Source organism: Osmerus mordax, chromosome 27 (genome assembly GCF_038355195.1).
Source record: "Osmerus mordax isolate fOsmMor3 chromosome 27, fOsmMor3.pri, whole genome shotgun sequence".
Taxonomy (NCBI): Eukaryota; Metazoa; Chordata; class Actinopteri; order Osmeriformes; family Osmeridae; genus Osmerus; species Osmerus mordax.
This window is the reverse complement of record NC_090076.1, coordinates 3,672,501-3,699,554: the sequence shown is the minus strand read 5'-3', so window position 1 is coordinate 3,699,554 and position 27,054 is coordinate 3,672,501. Positions and strand designations below refer to the sequence as shown.

At 44.8% G+C, this 27,054-nt stretch overlaps 1 protein-coding gene and 1 long non-coding RNA gene across 2 annotated transcripts in view; one reads left to right on the top strand and one right to left on the bottom strand.

Moving 5' to 3' along the window:
- Positions 1 to 4,470: 4,470 nt before the first annotated feature.
- Positions 4,471 to 6,294, bottom strand: her6 (hairy-related 6). Its single transcript, XM_067230460.1, has 4 exons — positions 5,958 to 6,294; positions 5,730 to 5,825; positions 5,498 to 5,585; positions 4,471 to 5,271 (listed from the first exon to the last, which is right to left on the bottom strand). The coding sequence occupies exons 1-4, from the start codon at positions 6,063 to 6,065 to the stop codon at positions 4,763 to 4,765; spliced, it is 801 nt and encodes a 266-aa protein (XP_067086561.1). The 5' UTR covers positions 6,066 to 6,294; the 3' UTR covers positions 4,471 to 4,762.
- An 11,469-nt stretch (positions 6,295 to 17,763) lies between these two features.
- The window catches only part of LOC136936898 (uncharacterized), a 330,204-nt gene continuing 320,913 nt past the window's right edge, over positions 17,764 to 27,054 (top strand). The window contains exon 1 of the long non-coding RNA XR_010875199.1: positions 17,764 to 17,871. This is a non-coding gene — a long non-coding RNA (uncharacterized lncRNA). The remainder of the gene's footprint in view (positions 17,872 to 27,054) is intronic.

Below are 27,054 nucleotides of genomic sequence, written 5' to 3'. Positions count from 1 at the left end.
GCTCCAGATCAAAAAGGAATAAGTAACTAACGTCAACGGACCACCTTAGCTGGATACTCTTCTTTGTGGTTTGGCTGGTGAGAAAGCGCTGGTCCACCAATGCTGATTTCCATAGCCATCTCAGACTTCAAACGCAGGGGCTGACATCTGAATGGGGCGGCAAGGAGGTAGAGGGGGGGTATTTGGTGGGCCATTGTGGAACCCCGGGATGGGGCGGTGAGGTGGGTGGTTGGCTGGCGAGAAATGGGCATAGCATAAGGATAGGACTGCTGGTAGAGTTGTTATTGTGTGTGTGCATGTGTGTTTGCTTGCATGTGCTTGTGCATGTGTCCATGCGTGTGTGTGTTGGCAAGTAATTTGTATTAGTAATTTATGGTATTTTATAGTTTACTTGTCAGCACAATTCCTGTACAATATCCATGAATTGATCATTCTATTTAACAGTGTTTTTCCCTCTTAGAATAAAATCCTAGCAATCCATACATTTTTTACTCTTCCAACAGTGAATTTAACGCAATCAGGTCCAGTATAAAGAATGGGCAAGGTGTTCACATTCAGTGAACAATCTGAAACAAGAAATGTTTTACAATGTTTTGCATAATATCAGTAATAGTTAGGTTATAGCCACATCTGAAGGGATCGAAAGTTGAGGACATCTCTGCACCTCTCTCTTACAAAAGGCCCCCCTGAGAGAAACAGCAGCATGTGAGGCTTTTCAACTTTGAGTCTGCAGCATGGCGGCCATCGAGGTCTCTCCTGTCACCACTCCTCTTCACACCTTTAGGGGAAAAAGTCACAACTGATGTAACCCTCTATCCAAGGCCCGGACATATGATCCAGTTCTATACATTTCTGGGATCGCAGCTGGATCCAAGTTGAAAGGTATTTTGACATGTTCAGCGAAATGTTTCGTTATTGCCGGCCTTGTAGGCTGGTAGGTTTGTACTTTCTGAAAATGTTTTTCTGTGTTGCACAGTCTGGTGTGTAAGGGGACAGAGAGTCACTGTGAAGCTAAACAGAGTGATAAAAAAAGGGCCAGCTCCATCACCAAGGAGACAGCACAAAAAACACTGCAACAAGAAAGCAAGTCATAAAATGTAGAATGGCCCTCACTCCACTGTGTTCTCGTGGGGCAGAGAGTTTCCATCAGTGGACAGTGGAACCCAACTTAAGCCACAGATAAACATCTACTTCTTGCCTGCTGCCATTACGGCCGTAAATAATAAATGTGATCTCTTTACCACAGACTCTGCATGTACATTTTGTCATTTTTTTATATTTACATTTACTGTACCTATATGTAAACATAGTTTTTGTCGCATGTCTTTTATTTATTTTCACTCACTTTCTCTGGTAGATCCCCATATTAAACACACTCAGGGAGGTCAGTGTTACATCTGTACATAACATGTTGCCCAACAGCATGTACGATTTAGGCCAGAGTAGGTGTGAACTCGATCCAGCCTACAGTCACTACAAATTTCCTGTCACCCTCTGCCCCCCCCCCCCCTTCCCCTACCTCCGCTGCCCATCATCATACTCCTCCTATTCCTCTAAGTCCTCTCTCTCCTCTCTCCCTTCACTCCCCTCCACCAGTCTTGCTCGTTTGTGGCTGCCGCCTTGTCTGTCAGGCTGTCTCCAGCCGGCCCGGGTCTGGCCAACCCTGCACAGGGGAGGAGGACGGGCCAGGGGCCGGGGGGGAGGGGAAAGAGGAGGGGTGCGGGGGAAGAGGCGAGGAGGCGCAGGAGGGGGGAGGGGGGGGGGAGTTGACGCGTGTGTCAGAGAGGAGCTCACACACATTCCCCCGGCGGCTGGCAGCAGGCCGGGCCTGCTGAGGGGGGTTCGCCTCTTTCTCACGACCTCTCAGGTTCCTGTGCTCATCTGGGAGCTATTCATTTCCTGCCAGAAAACAGCCTTCCCCTGCAACTACAGGAGGGGTGTGGGGGGAGGGTGAGTGGAAGGGGGCGAAGCAGGCGAGGGGGGGGGGGCAGTGTTTGGCTTCAAAATGAATCCAGGGCTTGGTACAGCAAGCCCCAGGCTTAAATCATAAAGCTCTCGCTTGTCTGGGCTGCAATCAAAGGCAGCCCCAGTGACAGGCTATTAGAGGGATGGGGAGAGGGAAAGGGAGAACAAGAATGAGAGATTCAGAGAAAGGGAGAGAGGGAGAAAAAGACAGAGGAAGGGAGAGAAGAGAGACCCAGGGAAAGAAAGATTGCACCATATGGTAGCACTTAGTGAGCAAGGAGGAAGCATGGAGGGACTTTTTTCCCCCCTCCATTCGTCCCTCCCTCCTTTCGTTCTTGCATGCGCACGGAGTGTGGGAAAAGTGAATGGACACGCATGGCAGCTAACCCCCTGATGGTGTTGTGACATGTGTGCGGTCAGTCCGGCTGAGCAGCCACTGCAGCAGGGTAAAAGGAGAGCCCAGTAAAGCTTCCCTGCTCAGGAGGGAGGGAGGTGGTGGCTCGCTAATGATCATGATAATGGGGAAAAGAGGGAGGGAGGGAATGGAGGGAGGGAGGGAGGGAGGGAGGGAGGGAGGGAGGGAGGGAGGGAGGGAGGGAGGGAGGGAGGGAGGGAGGGAGGGAGGGAGGGAGGGAGGGAGGGAGGGAGGGAGGGAGGGAGGGAGGGAGGGAGGGAGGGAGGGAGGGAGGGAGGGAGGGGGAGCTGGATGTCATCCAGCTGTGAGCCTGGAGTGGTTAAGAGAAGGCAGGAAAAAATCACAAACATATCCCCCCCTATACACACACACACGCACACAAACCTACCAGTCCAAAAGTATGGACACACGCACAAAACTTCTGACCCACCACGCCCACCTCTGCCACCACCTTTATCCCGAGCAGACCCCTAGCCTCCACACCAAGGCTGCCCTGGCCTCTACACTGAGGCTCCCTCTACACACATGGCCCCAATCTGGAATCCCTGGCCCCCTGTAAAAAGGTGTGATGGAAATTCAAAATGATGGCACTTATCCACACTTTGTGCCTCTTAGCAGATTGGTAATTACAAACACATGCCCCCACCCCCAGAAGAGTGACCACACTGGAAATGCTGGAGGGGGCACACCTGGGCAGAGTGCTCCCACGAAGCAATGGAAACCATCCTACGTCTAACACTCATCTCCATAAAAGGGACTTCACAGAGCTGGTTAAAAGAACATCTTGTGTCATCAGGATAGACGTGCCCCCAGACCAAGGCAGAGGATCTTATTACAATTTTTTTTCTTAAGATGCACATGAAATAGTAATATAGCCTGAAGTTTACATTTACATCTAAATGTAAATGTAAAATGTAAGTTGCAGTTTGCTAAAGTAAATTTAGGGCAATTCTACAGTACATCAGTGCAGACACCAGGACAACCGATTCCAATGGAACAATTCTAGGTCTAGGCTACTTTTAAATTTTCCAACAAGCTCTTGAAATCAAAAATCAAGAGACAAAAATTCCTTTCTACTGGAAAATTTGTATCTTTGTTTTGAAAAGGTTTATCCTTGCTGCTATCTACGCATAAGGCCTGTTATCTATGTAGACTGTAGAACTTAAAAACATAATCTAGCCTTTACTCAAATTCTTATATACCATGTAAAAACTTTTTTGTTGTGTTAGCATTTTGTTGTCTACTTTAATGATCCCATTTTGTGTGCGCCAAACAAATTAAAAGGACCAGTTTGCAGCTGTGTGTGTGTGAACACAATGGTTCGTTCATTGATCTGATTGCAGTTCTTTCCTGGTGTACTAGATGGCGCAACTGACCTCCAGGAAGATGAGTGTAATAGATAGGCTAGTTAACTGAATTGCCTCTCTTATGTGTCAGTTTCCTCAGTACATTGTCCACAGTCCATTTGATATGCACGTCATGATTGTAAGTCTTGAAATGATCATAGAAATTAGTGGACGCTAAGACCTGGAAAATTGTGGGCTATACCATATGAACTTCTGCCCCTCAATGGACAGAAACAGGACAGCCTTACAGGTCTGTCACAATTCTTGTGTTAGAGTCGTTCAGTGTCCTGACTTTTCTTCAGAACATAATGTAGTCTGAGACTTGTGCAAAGTGCTTTTATCTTTTATCATTTTTATACACCTATTAATTTGACAATAGGCCTACATTATCTCAGTGAACACTAGAAGTTGAATAATTCAATTTGAATACTCCCTCAAGATATCACTAATTTCAAATTTTCCAGGGTTTGCGTGAAACAGACATTGTTCCATCCCAATAATATAATCTGCCAATTGTGCAGATTTTTCTAATAATTTAACATTTTCACACACACGGACCAACAAAGAGGAGCACATAGCATACTTGTCTTGGATTATTTATAATATTATGACCAAACTGACTAAATGGCTGTATAGGTATTTGATAACAATTTGAAAAGCAGTAGGCCTTTAAAGAATTGCTGGGCAAATTTCCAGAGCAAAATAATGTCACTGAAAGACAAACACAACAAAACAACGTTTGTTTTCCAAATCTTTACAAATTTATTTTGTCTTCCAAAACGAAGAAATAAGAGCATTTGACATATCTTTGGCATCAGACAGTAAAAATAGACACCTCACATAAAAATGCAGTGAACATGACTTAAACAATACAAATTTCATTTCAATATGAACTTCACTTCCGTATAGTCTATACAAATATAGTGCATACATCTTTCATTTACGCATTGCAATACAAAAACGATCCAAACAAACTCATGTAACATTGAACAAAAAAGAGAAGTGTCAACAAGTTTTTCAGTTTAGTCCAGTGATTTTACCAGGGTCGCCACACAGAGTCTGTATTGCCTGATGGTGCGCCTGGGGAGACCGCAACAGGAACCGGTGTGCTGACATTGTTGGCGTACACGGGGATAACCGGACCATTTGGCGCAAAAGCTGCATTCGGGATCAAAAAGGCAAACTGTCCATCTGTGGCAGGTACAATCTGGAAGCCTCCGTACACTTTTGTAGCGTCTGAAGGTAAATTTGATGGAGAGCTGCCTTTGCAAGGCATGGGCATGACGTTCGCTTGAGGAGAGCTGGGGATCTGTACCATGGACTGGCCAAAAGAGGGGTGAGGAGGGCCAGCAGGGATCTGATGTTGAGTAGGGTAGTTCATAGCATTGATCTGCGTCATGCAGCTGGCCAAGTGACCGAGAAGCCGTGTCCTGACCTCAGTGTTAACCCCTTCACAGGTCGAAAGGAAACGTGTGACTTCATTCATGCATTCACTGAAACCAGCTCTGTATTTCCCAAGCACTGTGGGGTCGGTGTTCAAGGCAGCTGAAGAGGAAATGCAAAATATGTATTACTGGAATTATAAATCAAGGAACACGGTGATGGTCTTCTCAAACATTCTGTAAACTAAAATGTATCTCTTTTTATCAATGATGCTCTAACTAGGCTAGCTTCATTCTAACAATTTAGATACCAAATGTAGAAATACACTACCAAAGCGTAACAATAGAAATCTGCCTGAGGCTTAATCAAAACAGCTCCAATGACTTACCCGTCATCTGAGCTCTCTGAAGATTCCGGAGATGTTTCACCGTCATCTCCAGGATGTCCGCCTTTTCAAGTTTCGAGTGTCTGGAGCTCTGCGCCCAATAAAATACATAATAATAATTAAGGATCGTTAAGACTGAGAATTGTTTTCTGATTTAGATTATATCCAAAAGTCCTAAGATCAATACCATGAGTAGGCTAGTATGCCATTCGTAAAGATAATATATGCTACTTACATCTTTTTTCAGTGCATCCAAGATGAGTGTTTTCAGCTGTCCCAAACTTTCGTTGATTCTGGCTCTTCTTCTTTTCTCCATAATAGGTTTAGAGGACTAAAGAAAAAATATATAGGAAATTGTTAGAATGTGCTTCTTGTTTGATTCATAAGGTTTCAGTTTTTAAATTAAGGTTTAAGGGTAGATAAGTAGAATTTCAGCCGGGTTAGACTCCCATTGCCTACCAACCTTTCTGTGCTCTGAAGCAGTCTTGGGTTTATCAGGTGTAGTGTTCATGCTCGCTGGTGTTGCAGCCACCGGAGAGGACGAGTTTTTTTCCATCATATCGGCAGGCATCTTGAGTCACAAATATCCCACAAGCGCACCACTGCAAATTGATAAAATTGTCCACTGCTGGTGATTAATGACGGGGAACAACGTGCTTCCTGAGTGTAGTCTTGTTTTAAGTCCAAATCCTGTTGATACAAAAATCCGCTCTGGGTTGAAAGGCGGAAGACGGGTGTCCCGTGAATGAGCGACAGCCTAAAGGATGTCACTGAATCTGAGATCACCGGCTGCCAGCGGACGATGCGTCTGACTGGTTTGGGCTTCGTGTGGGTCTTATTTATATCTGGAACTGCACGCGAACGGCTCGTGTGAAACTTCCCAAACTTTCTTTCCCACAGTAACTTTGTACCAATCAGCGTGAGGGACACGCGGCCCGATGGGAGGATGGCTCGTGGTCGGCGCCCCTCCATTGGTTGTTTGGTGTTTTAGCGGGCGGCCAATGGCACACGGTCTGGTTTAGGACACAGCCGGGCTGCCTTCAATCATGCCGTTTACATATTAACACTTGAGCCTCCGACTACCACCCCGGCAGAAAGCGAGCACTGAGCTGACTTGACCGGGCATGTTGATCCCAATCTGGAGTGAAACACGAACAGAGAAGAGACATCTGAGATAGCGCACACTGCATGACAGCAATCCTAATAGTTTATTTCACAATGTACTTTCATAACATATACAGTATAGCTGTAAACGTACAGCATAAATTGTATCTACTTATTTAGAATAATAAACATGTAGTATAATTCAAAGTTTTAGGATAGGCTACTTGATATAGTAATTATGGTGTCTTCTATGGATTGTTTATGCAGATTAAATCGTAGTCCCCCATAGCCTAGTAGAGTAAAGGTGGTCTATTGAATTGTGAGTCTTCTCTTAAAGTGTCAAAACAAATTCTCGTCCTAATCAATCCAGTTTTAAGCAATATTTATTCAATGCGTGCGACTTCTGTACAAATTTGCCTTTTTGACATCTGTCGACATGCGAGCAGTATTGTGAATGTGAAGCACGTGCCAGGATGTTTTATGAGCGCGGTGGTTGAGGTTTGGCTGTCGGGCTGGGCGGGTGTGGGGGTGGTGGTTGAGGTTTGGCTGCGGGGCTGGGGGGCTGGGGGGGGGGGGGGGCGGTGGTGGTTTACATTAGAGGGAAGGTAAATAGCAGCTGCTGTTTTAAAAGCCTGGGAAAACCACGCCTACCGAGAGCTCGATCGGGCTTATCGGAATGTGAGCCAAAGCAGAGATATTTCAGTGTGAGCACACGATTAGAGCCTGTGGTCGGGCAGCAGTTGGGCGTTGAATTTCAAGTCATAATTTCGTTTCCTTATCTTTATCAGAGACAGAAAGAGAGAGAAACGGACTCAGACATGACCAGTAAAGTTAATGGTTATAATAGTTTCATACAATCGTATAATATTCTGTGTAGCCTATAGTTCCGGTATTCAAGAAAGTAAACACAATGTCTATGAAGTAGGTTTATAGCCAATTTATTGTTACACGTTAAGTTAAATAAGTTATACAGTTTATTACACTATTAGCCTATACGTCAACAGTTATAGACATATAAAGACAGTGTTGGTAATTAGCATAAATAGCCTAGGATATCTCAAAAGGTTGATAATGTTACAAAAATGGTCGATCCCAAGTATCATTAAGTAGGCTACGATCTACTTTCCAGCGTTACTGGAAAAATGTGTTGGCCTCCTTCTGTTAGGAAACAGCAGTTGAAGACAGCACTGTGTCCGCTCCTTTACGGACTTAGTAGGTGAACCTTCACGGGCGGGATCTCCAGCTGTTCCGGAGCCCGCGACACGTGGCGCGCAAGCGACGGAAAGCACTGCTCCTCTCGGCTTGCCGCCTGCAACTGCGGGAAGTTGCTCGCAGCTGCCCACAAGATCGTGGATATGATAAGCTCAATTGTGAGTGCTGTTTGGGACACAACAACTGCAGTCTCCATTGAGCACCACCAGAATACATGTACTCACTTCATACAATACACAAAAAAGGTAATATATACCGCAAAATATAGATTTTAGTTAACTTACAGAAAGTGAGATCACTTCTTAGCCTACTCGCATTTCTGTCAGACCATTCAGCGTGCTTGCTAGAGGACGGCTAGACTGCATTTCGGGGGCTTTCTGCTGGCTGGAGGCTAGTTCTCTTGTAGGCTACATTTTACCTATAGCAAGACCTCTCTAAATATGTTCCTTCGGCCTTATAAACACTGCTCTTAAGCGGCATAAGATAACCTATTAAAATTCGGTAATGAATAGTCACCATAATTCCATTGCAACAAAATCACATGTATTTAACGTGTGATGCGATGTGGTTTAAATGCCCTAAATACTGCAGTACAATATTATAATAATAAACTGTTTATGGTTCAGAGTCTAACTCTTCTGAACATCCCAACTAAATCAATAAGAAGTTTCAGCCGAATAGCATGCAGGTTGACTTTATACTCATACAATCACTTTCTCTTTTCATCATGCTTTTCCAGCCATGCACACATCTCCATCAATTTACATCTAATTCTTCATTCCATTTATGCTGTCAACTATGTTACTTCAACCCTGGCTTTTGGTCTTCAAATACAAGCATGCTGTCTTCTCCATCTGTTGGATCTCTGCTTTACCTAATATTCCATACCTGTTCCAACTTTTGTCCATAAACATGATTGCAATATTTCTCTATAGGGACATAAGAACTGCTCTTTCCACATATCTTATCCCCTCTCTACTCATGATTATTAATTTACAGTTCTCTTTCTTCTTTCTATCTTCTTTCTATTAATCACAAGCACACAAAAGGTATTCCTTGTTAAGAATACAATACAAATGTCCACTGCCAATAAGGGATGCAAAACAAACCTGTGAAAAACTAAGAAAATATGTTGCGTCACTTGAGCAAGGTATAATGCACACCAATAGCATGTCTTATTGTTTGCCGCTAACACCTGACTAATTCCGTCTTGCACAAAGGCACTGACAGAGTTCCAAAACAAATGTATTGATGTTGAGAAGACAATAAAGTGCAGGTTTTGGAAACCTCTCTGCCTGAATGACTTTCTCACGCTCATGTTGCAAGAGGTTCCTGCACTGAATCGAGCCTCAGCGCCCTGGGTCTCACAGTCACTCCCTTTTCCAGTGAGTTTAGCTTCTTATCGGCTGCACCTGGTCGCAGTCTGTCTCAGGAGTACTGCCTGCTGCTGTGTGTCAGCTCCACTATCACACAGCTAGCACTGGGAAACAGCTTCACCACTGAAACAGATAGGCTATTAACAGAAATTAATATCTTATCCTAAGAATGATAAACATATGGTAAATTGTTATTGTTTAAAAAGAAAATTCTATAATAGAAAGTTTAACAAAGAAAAATAACCCAACAAATTTATTTCGCTTGAGCTGCAGTGTTGCGTAACACCCCTTCCACCCCTAAATCATTCCTTCATTCATAAACCATCCCATTTCCTCCAGACTGCCCTGACCTAGCACCCCTATATCCCTGACCTACATCCATACATTCCATCCCTTCTGTACCTCTCTTCCACTTTTCTCAATCCTCCACTCCAGGCTCTTTCCCAAGCCGATATCTTTGTTGACGCCTCTCTGCTGTGGACCTCCGTACTGCAATAATGCACTCATGCCGCGATGATTGCGGGGTTAAAGTGCGTGTGAAAGTGGACGATATTGCGCTCACAAACTACACTAGACAGTTATCAAGCTTGTGTTTAATGTGTAAACCACTGGCAGCCGTCTCTGCCAGCAAACAGGAACGAAAGATGGCGTAGACTCGTGCTGAGGAAGGTTGAGAAGGTGCCAGTGTCAGGGCTGGCTGGTGTAGGGTGGTAAGGGAGGCGTGGGGGTTGACAGACAGTCAGACTGTATCCAAGCTTAAGATTTGGACTGGTATGCTACCCACGAGGTGGGCTCTGCAATAGAGGATAGTGTGTATCTGTGTATGTGGGTGTGTGTTTAAGTTCACACAGTCCAGTTCACCCAAACAGTTCACCAATGCAGGCTACCTAGTAACTGATTTTCAACTTCAATTTCCAGTAAAGCCTTTTTTAAGGAAGCTTATAAAAGATCCAGCTAAATGAAAAAGACAAACAGTTGGTATGTGTATGCATACGGGTATGTGTGGTTTAAGTAAGTATGTGTACCACTTGTGGGAGGAGAGGAAGACCTGTGCTTGGCTGCTGTAAGCAAGTTAACCAAGGCAGGAAGAAAAGGGATCAAAGCAGGGACTCAGAACGGAGACAGAGAACTGAAAGATTCTCCGAGCAGAGACAACAGAGGGAGAGGAGAGAAAGAGGAGAGGAGAGAAGAGGGGTCTGGAGGCTCTCCAGATACAGACTAACATATCGCCCACCTCCCCTCTCACTTAACCGCTCAAGAACACTTAAGCATCACAAACTTACTACACACACATGCACACACATTGACACACACATGCACACACATTTAAACACACACATACACACACACACACACACCAGGAGAGAAGAGGAGGCCTGGGGGGGCCTGGGAGCAGGAAAAAAATGCAAAGCAGTGGTTCATGCGCCAAGCACACACAGATATACATACACAGCACACACACACTCAGATCAGCATGGGTCACCCTCAGCCTTGCAGTCATGAGAGCTGGGGTGTGTTTGGCTGGCTCAGAGAGAAGCCCGGGCCCCATGCGTATGGATGGAAGATGTGTGGAGCCTCCCCGGGCTGCTGCTCTCTCCTCCTCTGAGGAGGGGCCCTCAGGGTCACTATCTCTCTCTCTCTCTCTCTCTCTCTCTCTCTCTCTCTCTCTCTCTCTCTCTCTCTTTGTTTCTTTATCTGTCTCTCTTTCCCTCTCTCTATTTCTCTGTCTCTCCTTCCCTCCCTCCCTTCTCTCTCTCTCTCTCTCTCTCTCTCTCTCTCTCTCTCTCTCTCTCTCTCTCTCTCTCTCTCTCTCTCTCTCTCTCTCTATTTCTACCTTTGTCTACTAACCTTGTTTTTTCTTCCTCCCGCTATCATTCTCTCTTTTTTACGTACTTCCATTTCCCCCTTGTTCTCTCTCTTCTCCCTCGGCTCTTGAAGAAGGGCCTGTACAGTATTTGCATGTGTGGGGGAGGCTGCCAGTGACTGGGTCATCGGTCATCAGAAGTGAGTGAAATAGCCGTGAGAGCAGAGTGGGGCGGTGGGGGAGCAGACCGCTCAGTTGGCCCGGTCTGCGGCTTCAGCCTGAGGCCTGGACTGGGAATACTGGTGAGGACCTTCTAAATATGTTGTTTTACGTAAACCGTGTACACCATAAAAACCATGAAACAATGGATTCAGCCTGAGTGTTTGTAGTGTGATATAATGCTTGTACGAGGTATTTGGTAAATCATGAATGGATAACTGTCACAGGAAAAAATAAAAACTGCAGTTGAGCTTGACTGTGGTTTGTCCACACAACGTACAATAATGACAGGCATTTCTGCAGAAATGATTTACAGTGTATTTCACTCCTCATCCTTGTATCAATTCAACCACCTAGCCACGAGGAAACGTGAGCCAGAGTGTCTTCAAGGTGTTGTGGGGAGAGTCGTGGCCCATTTCAAACGCAGGTGCAAGAAGCCTCTCCTTTTCCTTGTCGTAAGCACACACACCCACTCCCAATCTCTTTGTTGACAGTAGATAAGAGAAGGGCCTTTGAAGACAAGGCTGCTTCTTTTAACTGATGGCACGGTGCTTCAAATCATTATCTCTAATAGGCCTTACTCAGAGTAAACAAAAACTGGGCAGCAATGTGTGTTTGATGAGGACCTGGCCCATTCAACTCACTGATCCCACTCATATCCCGACCATTATATCTAAATGAAACACGTCAAATGTTCAACTGATGCAGATTTGCATGAAGGCTTAATGAGTCTGTGTTTTGGAAAGGGTGTTGTGTGGGTGGATGGGGGAACAATAGAGGCTGGCTGTGGAGCAAAATAGGACAGAAACCTATGCAATGTTTCGGAGTTCTTGTTAGTTTGTTCTTGTGGAAGTTTGTTGGAAATCACTGAGCTGAAAACCTGCAACTGTGACCAACACTGAATAAAAAAGTAAACCAACAAAAAAGTGTCTGCCAGCCACTGTTAACCAAAACACCAACACGGGCATCTCCCAAAGCAACAATGTCAGTTGAAGGTTGTGTTGGGGTCAGGATTACAGCCCGGAGCATTAGGTCCTCCACCTCCTCTCTCTGCTCTACCTCTTCCCATGGCATTTTAAAAAGCATGAATATCCTGGCGACCTGAACTGGTCCCCTGCCAGGGACAAGGGAGACGACACCCATCACTCCCTTAATCCCTCTCTTATTCTCTCTCATCCACACAGGCTCTCTCTTCTGATCACTGGCACATTATTCCAGTACTGTTTTCCCCTTTTTTCCTTTTCCCAGATTTTTGTGTCAAACTTTCAATTTTTTTCTTCTCTCCCTCCTGTGATTGTGACTGAGATTAGACTTTTTCCTTTCTCAACCTCTCTTTGTTTTCCTGCCATCCCTGCCATCATGTCTTCGACAGGAGGCAGGGAAGGGGGAAGAGAGGAAGGAGAAGGGGGGGAAAAGCAGCACTGTTCACATGATCTCCCTACGCCACCGCTATTATCTGTAGATTGTCGGGCTGCCAATTTCAATTTAGCCGCCCTATTATCAACCCCGAAATAAACGGCTAATTTGAAAAGTGGGAATCAAACTGTCCCCACAGGAGGCATGACTGACGTTGATTGCAAACTAACTGTTTGGTGGCAGAGTCGAACACTTTGTGTGTCTTTTGTCGCTGCCTTCTCTTTTCCCCTCTCATCTCTCTCTCTCACAGCTCCACGGCTGTCATAGTCCTTTAGAGCTGGAAAGGTCAAGTGCTGCTTGCTGCCACGATGATCTGAGAGCCTGCTGGGAGATTCATCCCCTCTCTGTATAGAAGCAACAATGCTGCCCCCCACCCCACCCCACCTCCCAGCCCCCACCTCCCACCATTACATACTGTTTTGCACAGGAATGTGTTTATCCCTATCGTTTAGCCTCCATGTTGACTAGTTTTCAACATGCAGGAGATACCCCCCCCCCCCCCCCCCCATCCTATCTTAGGGGCTAAGACAAATCTTAAAATATAGAGAGAATTAAACAGAGACCAATTATTGTCCATTACTGACATGAGTGAATTTCATTGCAAAATAGCTAGTGATGCTATTCCACCCTAGTTGACTGTAAGATAGGAAGGCTAGCAGACCCAGAGCTAGTTGTTGCATTTGTAATCAGAACTCAAATAGTATAAAAAGCTTCAAAATGTATTTTACAAATGATACAACTGACTGTTTACTGACTTTTACTGACAGCAAATGTGTTGCTGTAATGGTTTGGATGTTCCCATGACATCATCCCCAGCTAGCCTTGAGGGGTGGCAGCGGATACCTTTTGAGGTTTAAACAACACACACACGTGCACACACACATCACTACTGCATTCACACCTGACTCCCCTTCTCTCCCTCTTGGTCACCTTATCTGCCACCTTTCCCACCCCACCCAGCACAGCCCCATTGTTTCCTAGTCAACATGGCTGTTCTCTCATGCAGCAGCATCAGCTTTCAGTCATCAGACAAGCTTAACCCCTGGTGTCAAATCTATCTGGCTGAAGGCTCTCCACCTTTACACCACTGGTCCCAGTCATCAGATTCACTGCTCCACCCACTTTGTTTTCTAACACAGTTTTACTACAGATAAAGGAATCCTATCACATTGGCTGTTATCAAATTATACAGTATATTAGGCTACATGCTTATTTTTACCAACAGAATTATCAACATAAATGTTCATGTTTAGAAGTTTGAAAAAGTGTGTAAAGCAGAATTCCAAGCCTTCAAGATAACTGAGCAGCAGTTTAAATGAAGGTTATGTTAACTATACACAATATCTACATAGCATTACCTATGCAACCAACATTTTAGTGACAAAAGTATCGCTAGGTCATTACATTTTGTCAAGTCTTAGCTGTATGAGTATGAGGCAGTTGAAGGTTTTGTTTGCAAAACAAGATCAATGCTTACATCCAGCTACCCTTAAAAAGCTCACCTCCCCCAAATCAAGTTTCACTTGTATAACACCTTGAACCTCTAAACTGTAATAAAGTGTAACTACATAGCAATTCCTACGTAACTACATTTTGTTGTCATAGCTGTTGCTATGTAGTTACATGGTAGTTCATGTACATTTACATTTAGTCATTTAGCAGACGCTCTTATCCAGAGCAACTTACAGTAAGTACAGGGACATTCCCCCAGGGTGAAGTGCCTTGCCCAAGGACACAACGTCAGTTGGCATGACCGGGAATCGAACTGGCAACCTTCGGATTACTAGTCCGACTTCCTCACCACTCAGCCACCTGACTCCCTGACGTAAGGTTCCCTGATGTAACCTTAATGTAAGCTCGGCTTTAACCGACTCCAGGGCTATTATGTTGAAATTAAGAAACAAGCACAACAAAAGACTGCCAGTGTATGTAAAGACAGCATTAGGTATGCGTAACCTATCCTGCCTACTCATGGTAACCAAATTTCACACCAAGGCACACTCGCAGTAGCCTGCGCTCTGCTTCCCCTGAGTTTTGAGTTAATTGGTTTCACCTAATTGGTTCCCTAATTTTGTTGTTAAGTTGTTTGTTGTTACTTGTTACTCTTTTATTAAAGTTTGTCTGAGCATTTGTTCCCTGAGTCTTGTCCGATCGGTGTTACTGACTTTTTGGTGTTACTGACTGCCTTTTGACTACTACTATTGGATTGGATTGATTGGATCTGATAGTACTACCTTCTGCCTATTATGATTTTGGATTACCTCTATTCACCTACCTCTAGGGCAATAGGGCATCTGCCTGAACACCAATCTCTGCCTGTTCCTTGACTACCCTATTTTGTAATAAAACCATCTGCTCTTGGATCCCTTGGATCCCTCCTGAGTCTGGTCTGGTTACAGAAGACTTTGCCCATCCAGCGGAGGTGGCTTCCTTGCACTCGGCGATAGCAGCACAGGGAGTGTTAGGGAAGCATGCATCCCAATTGTGTCATGTGACTCACCTCCTGGAAGAGCTCATTACACACACTTCGGAGATGCTCCAGCCTGCTCCTGTAGACCCTTCTCCACCACCCGTGGCAGCTGCAGCTGTGCATGCCCGGGTAGCATCAGCAGAGAAGTACGACGGATCTCCCGACCAATGCAAGTTTTTCTTTTGCTTTAGTGCTCCCTGCCGTTTGAACACCAGTTGTCTACCTACCCGTCAGACTCAGCCAAGATAGCCTTCATAATTTTGCACCTCACAGGCTCTGCATTAAGGTGGGCTACAGAAGTTTGGAAACAACAAGGTAGGTCTTCGATCAACCTGCTCAGAGTAAGGATGACGGGGAACAAATCCTTACCCCACAACAAGGGGTTCAATCAGTGGCCCAGTATGCTATGGCCTCCCGTATCTTAGCCGGGGGTAGCGGGTGGAATGATAGCCCTTTACAAACCTTTATTGTAGACCGCTTTTCTAAAGCTTGTCGTCGGCTTCCTCTTCCACACTTCTCTATGGTCTTGGAAACAGCGGAGTGTCATGACAGTCTGTAAAGAGGATCCAAGCGCAGAGTGCTGAACTAAAAGTTTATTAATGAGTCTTGTTCGGTGTTACTTGACCTTTTTGCCTTCCTTTTGACTACTCCTATTGGATTCTCAATTTTGCCCTGTTAGCCGATATAACAACCTTCTGCCTGTTTTGCAATTACGATTTTGGATTACCTCTATTGCCCTGTCTGCCTGAATACCGATCTCTGCCTGTTCCTTGACCACCCTGTTTATTAATAAAACCCTTGGATCCCTCTTGAGTCTGGTCTGGTTACACCAAACAGAAAGCAAAGCAAGTTGTGATATTATGCTAAGGCATTGTTTACTATTCTAAATGATTTCATGGACAGAGGCATTATCTGTCCTTGTTCTTTCTTTGCTAGTAATAAGATCTTACTTTAACTACTTAATGGATTTTTTTTGGATGCATGAACAATCTATTTTGTTTCCTACTTCCTTTATTATACTCCCACTTATGTGACTGTTGCATGACCAGGAACAGTGTTTTTCTATGGAGGTCGGTAAGCCATTTGGAACCTTGCTTGAGAGGTGCAGTTAGCCACACTTTGGGGTTAGACATGTCTAATGTCTAATGGGCCACTTTACCTCTTCTGATAGGACTGTAACTAACTCCCAAATGTAACAAAAAGATAAGGGCTTCTTGAAATAGTGCTACACATAGCAATACCTATGACCCAAATATAACATTTTACAGCAGCAACACTCTAAATTCTAGTCCTTCGTTTTTATATATATTGAAAGTATTACATGAATTGAATTGTACTGCACAAAGTGTACAACATGTGGTGTGGATGTTTTCTTTACATAAATATATATAAAAATACTTCCTTAATCCAACCCCCTATGCATTTTTCAAAATGGCACATGGTTAGAACACAAAAGATTGTATCCATCATATCAACAACACATACATAATTAAAAAGATAGAAGCAAAAAACTCTTGTTTTGAAAATGTAATCTACTCAGTATTTCTTTTTCACATGTAATAAAAAAAAAAAAACTTGCTCTCATCTCTTATTGTAGAAAACTCTTTCATCTGTAAGCCTGTATGAAATTCCCTAACAATGACTTCACAGCGATCAATACTTATTCCATGTAATTACTCTGTACTTACTAACCATGACCCTGGACCCACACATATAACTGTTCCTCCCAGTCCTTACCTTAGCATTCTACTTAGTACTCTTCCAGTACCAGCTTCCAGCCTGACTCTCTTCCTCCCTAAACCTAACCCTCTTCTCTCCACACCACCATTTTTTTTCAACTAAGTAAGTTTAATTGTCCTGGGAAAATCACAGTTGGCCCACGGAGCGCAAAGCTCCAGGTCCTAATGAAAGTTACCGAGAGGGATTATGGGAAGCAGTGGGTAGTCTGATGTGAGAGGTTCTGACATAGAGAGTGTGTGATCTTCTTGCCTGATCCAGAATGAGTGTGTGTGTGTTTAGGAGAGATAGTGAGTGGAGAAACTCCCTGTATAGGACGATTTTGCTTGTCATCATGTGTTCTGCACAAACCCAAACATACGCATAGACACACAAGGAGAAAAATCACACAGACACATTTTCAAAATGCATAAAAACTGACATTCATTTGAAATTCTTGTGTGTTTATAAAACTTGGGCTGAGTGTTCTCCATTCGTGGAGTTCATGCCCACCTCACACCCTCTCTGGGGGGTAGGGACCACTAGCTCCAGACAAACCAGGTGTGAGGATGGGGGCAATACACATCAAAACACGCAGCCCTGCCCTCCACCACACATACACGCACACATGCAGGTTCAAGGTACACATATAGGGCCCTATCTTGCACCCAGCGCAATTGACTTTGTACACCGACGTATGTATCATTCATATTTTGCACTCGACGCACAGCGGACTTTTCCCTTCACAGACACACGTCGATAAATTAGGGAATGAACTTGCGCTCCCGGGGGCGGTTCAGCGAAAAGAGGAGGCGTGTTCCGGCGCAAATGTTCCCTGGTGCTATTTTGCAGTTTCAGATTTGCAGTTTGCTTGGCCCGTGCGCACTGCTGGGCCAAGGAGGCCAGGGTCTTCTTCCTGCGAAGCTGGGTTAAATTGTTTTGATTTATTGTATGGCTGTGTTACATTTCTTTCATGTCAATGATTAAAAAGATTTTCATGAGAAATCTCTTTGTATGTGAACCTGATTTGTAACAATTGTGGCAATTTCCTCCCACGCCTGTTTAACCGAAGCTAATTTGGGTGTGTTTTTTCTCCCATCCCCATACAATGTCACTTCTCTATCTTTTACGGCCCTGACGAGAACGTCGGTCTCCTCGGCTGTGAACTGCTCCTGGCGTGCGCCTGGCAAATCCACCATTACAATAGCAATCCACCATGGAACAAGCGCGCCTGCTCTTAAAGGGAATGTGAGATGACACTGATTGGTTTATTGCACGTTACGCCCAAACCACACCAATGAGTAATGTAGCTACTTCAGACCAACCCATTTTTGATTTGCGTCGGGCGCAAGAGTCATTTATCCCGCTGGTATAATAGCAACAGCGCCGGAGTCCCACCCACAAAGTTACTTGCGTTTCGCATTTGATACTTGCGTTTAAGATCGTTAAAATAGGGCCCATTAAGTTTCCTACATGATTGTATTAACGAGATAAATCTCAGTGAAGAAGATAAGGTTGAGAAGGAGGAAGAGGAACGTGTGGTGGAGGGGTTGTGTCAGTTCATGCCACCTGGCTCCCACGCGGGAGCTTAGCTGCCTGTCTTTCATCACCAGCATCACAGATCAGAGCAGGGCTCACACGTCCCCTCCCCCTCAGCCTGCATGTTGCATTTGTGTGAGGGAGAGGGCACAGACAGCCTGCAGCGCCCCCCTCCCCCATCCCACACAGGCAAGAGGGGCAGGGCCTAGCAGCAAGTACAGGGTTATGTTTACGAGTGTGTGTGTGTGCGGGATGGAGTGAGTCAGCCAACCTGGGCACATTTCGTATCCTCCCTCCCTCCCATCACCCTCTTTTCAAAATGTTCCCTCCCTCCTTCCGTTCCACCCCCCACCATTTCCCTCACATACCTCTCTCATGCTTAGACAGCAGTCAGTAGCCAGAGGGGGTGTGTGTGCTGGTGTTGAGGTTATCGATCCTCTCGAGCTGTGGGGGTGGATGTGCTCCCCCTCCCCCAGCCCTCTTTTAGCCCATCTCGGCCCTCCTAACCCTGGGGGGTGGGACCAGGCATGGAGGGGGTTCAGGGTTGAACCTGCTCAAACTCCTCAAAGGCCTGTCTGGCATCCCTCTGTTCACCCCTGGAACTCCTCCAACCCCCCCCCCCCCCCCCCCCCCACACACACACACACACACACACTCCAACACACACACGCTCATGGGTCCTTACATGGCAACAGTTTGTGGAGTAAAATTTTGTTTCAGTTGCTTTTGGAATGTCTTTCATAATGAAACCCCATTGGAGAGTTGTTTAAAAATTTAGATTTATCAACGCACCATCAAGCCATCCAGTAATGACCAAGCTACTTTTCATGTGCTAACAGGACACTGCTATTCATTTACCCTCACCTTTCTGTGTGGAACGATGTCTGTGTGTGTGTGCCAGGCATCCTCAGTCCTTCTCCATCCCTGTTTCCGCTGAACACACAACTGTTGGCTGTTCATACATGTTTTTATCCACTGGTCCACTCTGTTGTTTTGTATTCATGGCTGGTTTTTTTTCTGTGAAAGCTTTCTTGCACGGCTGTGTTTGTGTGTGTGTTAGTGTAGCAGCCAGTGACTACTGTAGTCATTAAAAAAAACGAAAAACATTTACATTCAGCAAAACCGTTTTTATCCAAAGCATCATCACATCATCTTTTATGCCATCATCATGTGCCACACATTTGAATAGTTGCACCATTCAACAATTATTCATTGTTGTAGCATTTCCACTGCTCAAATAAAAACAACTGTCATAAAGCTCACTTCTTCTCTAGCATTGAAGACATTCCCAAACAGGCTGACCTCATATACACACACATAAACACACAGAAATATACGCCCATAGCGCAACACCCACGTATATTGGCATACTTAACTCTGGTGTGATAGCAGCTTCTCAGGATCTACCCAGCACCCTGGACTATAAGACAGCCGTCCATCTGCCTGTGTGAGAGATGTAATCTTGTTGTCTTCCAAACTGCTACATGGTCCCAACACTTTATAATAATCGAATTGCGGCAAAACAGAACGCTAACATGTGGACAAAGACAATAACATTCATGACGGGGAAGAAGTGATTAAGAAAAGTAAACACGCACACAAACATTTTGAATATCACAGTATATCTGGAAAATGCATTCTAGGTGCTCAGGACTGAGATGCAGGTATTTGCTTTTTTCTGATATCCTGTATTGTTATTTCTTTGAATACTGGCCAACACACACATACACACATATTCTCTGTCTTTCTTGCTAACTGCGTATTTTCACACACACACAAACACACACTCACAGAAATGCACTTGTCTCCTCCAAAAGGAGGTCTGGAGGGCTATACTCTCATGTACAGCGCTCATTCTCTGTGGCAAACAGTGCACACCCACACACACGCCCTCAAACATACACAGTCATACTTGCCAGCAAACTAATGCAAGAACAATTGTTTGAGATCCATATATACATACTGACAGTACGTGCACTATACTTACACTGTACACACACACAGATACTACACACCCAATGAGCATGCACACACACAGTAGATCCTCCAAACTCCTTGAGCTAACACATCTCCTCCCCTTCCCACAAACTAAATATTTACCCATGTTTAGATGTTTAAACCCTGAACAATTTCCACAGTCTCTATCTTCCTCCTTGCTCTCTATCTTCAGAACTCCCTTGAACCTCACATGTCCCTCCAATACACACACGTCGTTCCAACCCACAGAACATCACATGTCCCTCCAAAACACACACACACATCTCTCTCAGAGACACACACACACGTCCCTCCAATATACATACAGTCTGTCCACTAACAACATCAAAGGTTGTGCATGTGAATCTGCTTAGATCGGGCTGGCAGTGTGGGACAGGGAAGACCCCCTGGCACCCCTCGCCTGGCTGGATAGATGGGGAAAGACAGGGGGAGTGAATTGTGGAAAAGGAAGGCCAGCCACGTTGTCCTGCTCAAGGCCTTGGCCCCGAGCGATAATTGGGCCCTCCACATCAAACAGGCTTCATTAGAAGGACTCAAGGAACTCCTAATCCCCGCCGTTCACACAGCAGGGGCGGTCTGTGTGGGTGTGTGTCTGTGTGAAGCCTCGACCAACACAACAGCTCAAGAGCACATCAAAGCCGGCTGCAGAGACGCAAGGAAGAATGTGTGTGTGCGTGTGCATGTGTGTGTTAGGCCCCCTGTGTGACTGCCATGTTCAGTGCACCTTATCTGGTTTGGGTGACAGGCAGACAGGAGGCTTTCACAGGCGAGTCATCTGGAAACAAAAGAGCATTTAGTCTCCTAAAAAAACGTAGGACAGGAAGGGACTGGTCAAGACAAGGTCCCAGAGGGGCCCACCTCTCTCTCCCACTGACCCCTCTACATGGGCTTCACTCTCTCTCTCTCTCTCTCTCTCTCTCTCTCTCACACACACACATACGCACCACACATACACACACCACACATACGCCACACACATGCATACACCACACAAATAAAAACAAACAAACACACATACATACACCACACACTCACATACACAATAACATACCACACACACACATATGTGCACACACATACATACACATTCCTGCACACACTCTCACACCAAAATTACACGTAGACACCATGTCATGATGAGTGATAACAGACTACCAGCCAAGCAGATCAGAGAACATCCTTTTTCAAGCAGATGTGTGTTTTGCAAAGTAAAAAAAAGGGGTAGGTCTCTTGCTGTGTATGATAGACACTCACAGTCCTCATGTTAGAATTTCTGAAGAATACATTTACATTTAGTCATTTCAATCAGGAGAGACCTGGGATGAGTGAAAGATGTTTATTATAGACTAATAAATGTACTATGGTGTTTGGAGCTTGAACCCCACAGGGAATTATATAGATCAACGGGCGCCTGCCCAACGCCCGAAGAAGAATCCCCCACGGAGTCCAGACACTGATGGCGCTGGCGGCAGCCGACGACCAATCGAGCCGAAGACTGAGACAGGAACCGGGTGGCGACGGGGGGGTGGAGGGTCGCGCACTTGATAGCATGGACAAACTACACAGGGAGAGAATCATATTTAAAGGCACGGATCATGTGACACCATTAATTGATAGCGGGAGCGCTAATCGACCTGAACCCTAGTGACTGCCCGACCAGGGAACGGGGGAAGGTAGGGCGTTCTTAGCGCCCTACCGGGAGTGAGTAGTGTACACTACGATTAAGCCTGAGTGCAGAGATCGGTCTTGCCTAACTGAACTTGCGCAAGCTTCATTTAGCAGACGCTTTTATCCAGAGCTACTTACAGTAAGTACAGGGACATCCCCCCCGAGGCAAGTAGGGTGAAGTGCCTTGCCCAAGGACACAGCGTCATTTGGCATGGCCGGGATTCGAACTGGCAACCTTCAGATTACTAGCCCGATTCCCAAACCGCTCAGCCACCTGACTCCCAGTACAATAATATTGTACTGGGAGTCAATATTGGAATATTGTAGAGAGAACTTGTGTAAAGTGTCTGAAACTTACTAGCCTGTGTTTTAGGTATTTATGCCCATGGAATAACTTTATACTGTACAGATATCCACACACATATACACATGCAAACACAAACACGCATGAATGGATCAGGGCCAGATCTCAGGGTTGAGTGAGTTGGTCTGTCCATTAATTGGTTTAAAAGCTTATTTGGAGTTTCCCTCATCAAACAAATACCTTCAGAAGTACAATGTTTTCTGCTTCTGTGAATTATTTTTCCTTCTTTTTCTCTCCATTTTTTCTTCCTTTATTTCTTTAAACAAGCGAACATCAAAACATTTTGATTTTCGCACCCTGACAACAACTGAAGCATTAACCCTTAGCAGAGTGAGTTATTTCTCTGAAATGGTAGCTCGCTAGCTTTAGTTAGCTGCCGGGCCAAGTTACCTAGCATTATACTCTGCTACTACCATGTTAGTGTTACTTGTTAGCCTTCTAATTAGTAAACTCTGAAGCCATACTAAAGCATTTGTTGCATAGTTTTTGTCGAACGGAAAATATTAAATTGGAATGTTAAAACCACTTATCTGTGACGCTACTCCTAAAAGAAACAGTGGAGGGAGGGAGAATAAGGAGCTAGGGTAGGAGGGAGGATGGGGAGGGAGAATGGGAGGGAGAATGGGAGGGAGGGAAGATTTGGAGGGAAGGGAGGATGGGGAGGGGGGAGGATGGAGAAGGAGGGAGGGGAGATGAGAAGGATACGGGATGAGGTATACCTTAATTGGCAATTCACGATGCTCCGTGAAGGCAGGTCCTCTTGAGTCTGGAATAATTCTCTTTTATTCATCCCATCCTATTTTTTTTCTCTTTGGATGTCTCTTTGAGCGCTCTTTTTTCATGAGTGTTGCAGGGGGTGGCAGGACACACAGACCTAGTTGGGTTTAGAAGGCTGTCACCAGGGCACGGAAGCTCCTATTGGGTCAAACAAGATGTCAATCGAAAGGGCAGAGTGTAGCGGCCATCTTGACACTCTCCAATCGTAAATATTCGAAGCAACAAGATCGTGGCTATGTGTGGATATAATTCATTGTTTTGGATAACTACTCAACATGGTTAGATCGTTTCAGTGATGCTTCTAATCTGACCACTTTTTTCCGTAACAAGTAATCTAACACGTTACTATTTCCAAACCAGTAATCAGATTAAAGTTACTTGTCCAAGTCACTGTGCGTTACTATTTTGTCATTAATAGTAAAAAATATATTTTATTTATTCTTGCGTCTCTGGGAGTGAAGTCATGTAGCCTATGCGACAATTAAGTCATGTTTTCAGCATGAGGGTTACGTCACGTGTATATACATAGACCTACCACTACCTCCCAGTGACTCTGAGTCGCCACTTTACTCAAGCCCCTTTGCTCCGGTGCCATCTCGATTTGATTATATTTGACAAATAAGAAAGACAAATAAGATTAATAAACTATTACATGAACAAATGCAACAAATCAAAATCAAATGCAAATCCATCTTTTTTCTAAAAGTAATGGTTCGCAAATGATCTCAGATTTACTGTGCCAGGGCATTTTATATGGTTTGTTTTTTTCCCCAAGTAGGCCTACAACTTGTGTCGTTTTTCCAAGTGCGTTCTTAGGTCAACATTTCAAAAGAAACTCTTGTCTATAAATTAACAAATCCTAAGAAAGTAACTTGTAATCTAATTTAGTTACTTTTAAAATCAAGTAATCTGTAAAGTAACTACAGGAGTAATCAGTAATCAGTAATCAGATTACTTTTTCAAAGTAACTGTGGCAACATTGGATAGTTTGGACCTTTGGGAATGTCATGTTTTGCATACCTAGACTACGCTGAACGTCGCTGGGTGAGTAGAATCGTTTGCTTTTGCTTTGTTTACATATTTGTGACCAGAAAAAGACGTTGGTTAAACTTGCTGTTGCGACTTGATCTTGAAATGGATTACAGCAATGCAAGCACGAGAATCGTAGCTTTCCAATGATGTAAGGCATGTGTAGCAGTCAGTTTTTTAGTATTGAGTGTGCAGTAACTTGGGCAGGAGGGGGGGTCGGTTCCGGCCCGCGGGCGTCTCGGGACCGGCAACAGTTTCCCTATCTCTGTTCACTTCCTTGGAGTAGCAGGTGCTGTAGTCTGACGTGTGTTTAATTGAAGACGATGAAACTGGTTATTCTTTCCTCTTGATGAATGGATTTATTTACCAAAATGAAACAAACATAAAACTGCTATATAAACTTAAGAATAGTCCTTTCAAATGATCTTTCTTTGTTCCAAGTGTCTTTGTCTTGGCGTGGAGCGCCCCGTCCGCACGTTGACCCGATGACACGGTCAATGACTGTTTCCGCACACACCTGCCACACCCCCGGCCTGGTTCACTGCACCACCTTAAGTAGGTTTCTCCTTGGAAAGGGAGGAGTATGAGGGGTTTCTGATAGAGGGACACCCATGCAGCGGTAAATGCACACTAACATAACGTAAATAATAGTATAATAGTTAATTGATATAACTTAAGTCTATATCACATATATATAATATATATTTAGAGCTCTTATAGTTTTTATCCAAAGTAAATGAATGGCACAACGGCCCCTAATTGTGTGACTAGGCATCAATTATTAACAGAAATACTGCATAAGGAGCCATACTCTAAACACCATAATTTCGTAACATTACCAAATGTTACAAGGTGAGAACACAGAAAGTTCACTTATCTCTATATCCAACCAAGCCATTTGAGTAACAGTTCTTGTTAGACCCTGTGAACCAGGATGGACTTCGAGTACCCTTCCCAGAGGCCAGGATCCGCGCGGAGCTGTGCTTTCGACCACCATTACAACATCTCCTTTCTGGAATCCTCTCTTCACAGTGAGCCACTTCTGTCTCTCAATAACGGTAAGTACTCACGGGTCCATCTTTTCGAAAACAAGTCAGCCAAGTACTGAACTTGTTTCCAACGTCTTAATCCAAGTGGGAGAACAGGATGAGTTTTTTAAAAGGAGAATGTGGTTCGGAGTCAGTGTAACGCATTCGTTCAAGTACAACCACAAAAAAACTAACCAAAACATTCCCAAAAACCCATTAGTCTTACATTAAGACTTACATAACATTACATTAAGACATGAAGACTTACATTACAGTAGGCTAAGCTGAGGAAACAGAGCATTCCCCGAATAAGCTGTCTCTCACGGGCAGGAAGGGGTTAAGAGAAGCAGTGTGGGAAACACACACACATATGCACGGACACTCTCCCTCCCGTGACTCTACAGTGGTTGTGAGTGCCAATGGTGGCCCCCCTCCCAAACCCCCCCCTCCCTCCCCCCAGACCCCCCTGCCCGCCGCCCCCATGCGCTGATGGTCCAGTCGGCTGGCTGCGGGGCTGAGGAATGTGTGAGAGCCATGTGTCAAATCCCCAGACTGTGGGAAAGTGCTGCTCTCTGCTGAACTCGGCTGCCTCCCACCCTCCGCTCCTCCACTCCTCCCTCCTCCTCTCGTTTGTCAGTTTTTTCACTCTTCGGGCAAGCGGTCTGCCCCGCTCCGTCCCTGTGAGTGTGTCTGTATGTGTGTGCCTTGCTCTGTCCCCATGTCTCTGTGTGTGTGTGTGCCCTGCTCCGTCCCTGTGAGTGTGCCTCGCAGCACACAGGAAGTCTAAGGAGAGCGGCTGCCAGAGGCATGCTGCCTGGAACTACCACTTCCTGCAGACGGTCTCTATGCCAACAACCCCTCCTCTTTCTCACACACAGACACAAACACGCACTAACACACACATTCACACACATCCCTCTCTCTACCCCAGCCTCTTCCTCCTTGACTTCTTGACAGGAAGGACCTCTTTGCCTGAGGAGGGAGGTCCACACACACACACAGAACACACATAGTATTCTTTCTTTGCTCAATTTTTCTCACTTTATCTTCTCTTTTCTTCTCTGTTCCACTCTGGTGTTGTCTGTTCATTTTTGGTTTGATCCTATTCAAGACATCATAACAAAAAAGTAGAAAAAGCCAGAGATAAGACTATCCTCATCACCGAAAACTACTCAGAATACACAAAGGAATGTGCAGACCAATGACAGAAGTATGAATGCACACTCCACACACTCCCCTTGCCATGGACACAGAGCAGATGAGACTGTTTCTAACATGGATGAGTAAACATCCAGGGTGCTGTATGTTGTATCTTGTAGGATAATCATGTATTTTAAGAGATACAATAGAGTGATGTGACAGTATATAATTTAAACAATATACGCATACAGTACATACAGTATATAAATACATACTGTATATTGACAATATACGCATACAGTACATACAGTATATAAATACATACTGTATATTGACAGAGAGAGAGAGAGAGAGAGAGAGAGAGAGAGAGAGAGAGAGAGAGAGAGAGAGAGAGAGAGAGAGAGAGAGAGAGAGAGAGAGAGAGAGAAGTTCTTCATCAATCAAGTTATTCTCCTCTGGGGCCTAAAAATACACTCTCCTACACCTGCTTGGGGTCACCCAACTTCCTCATGAAGCATTTCCAACACACACATACACACCCTTATGCACGTAGACACTCCCACACAGAACACACAGACACACATACAAAGCTCATAATCTAAACAGGCAATGCTTTCAGCCTGCTAATATTTCTCTCACTGGAATTCCTTTTCGACTCGGAACCACCAGTGTGACACATGCTGACATGAACCCTTTTATA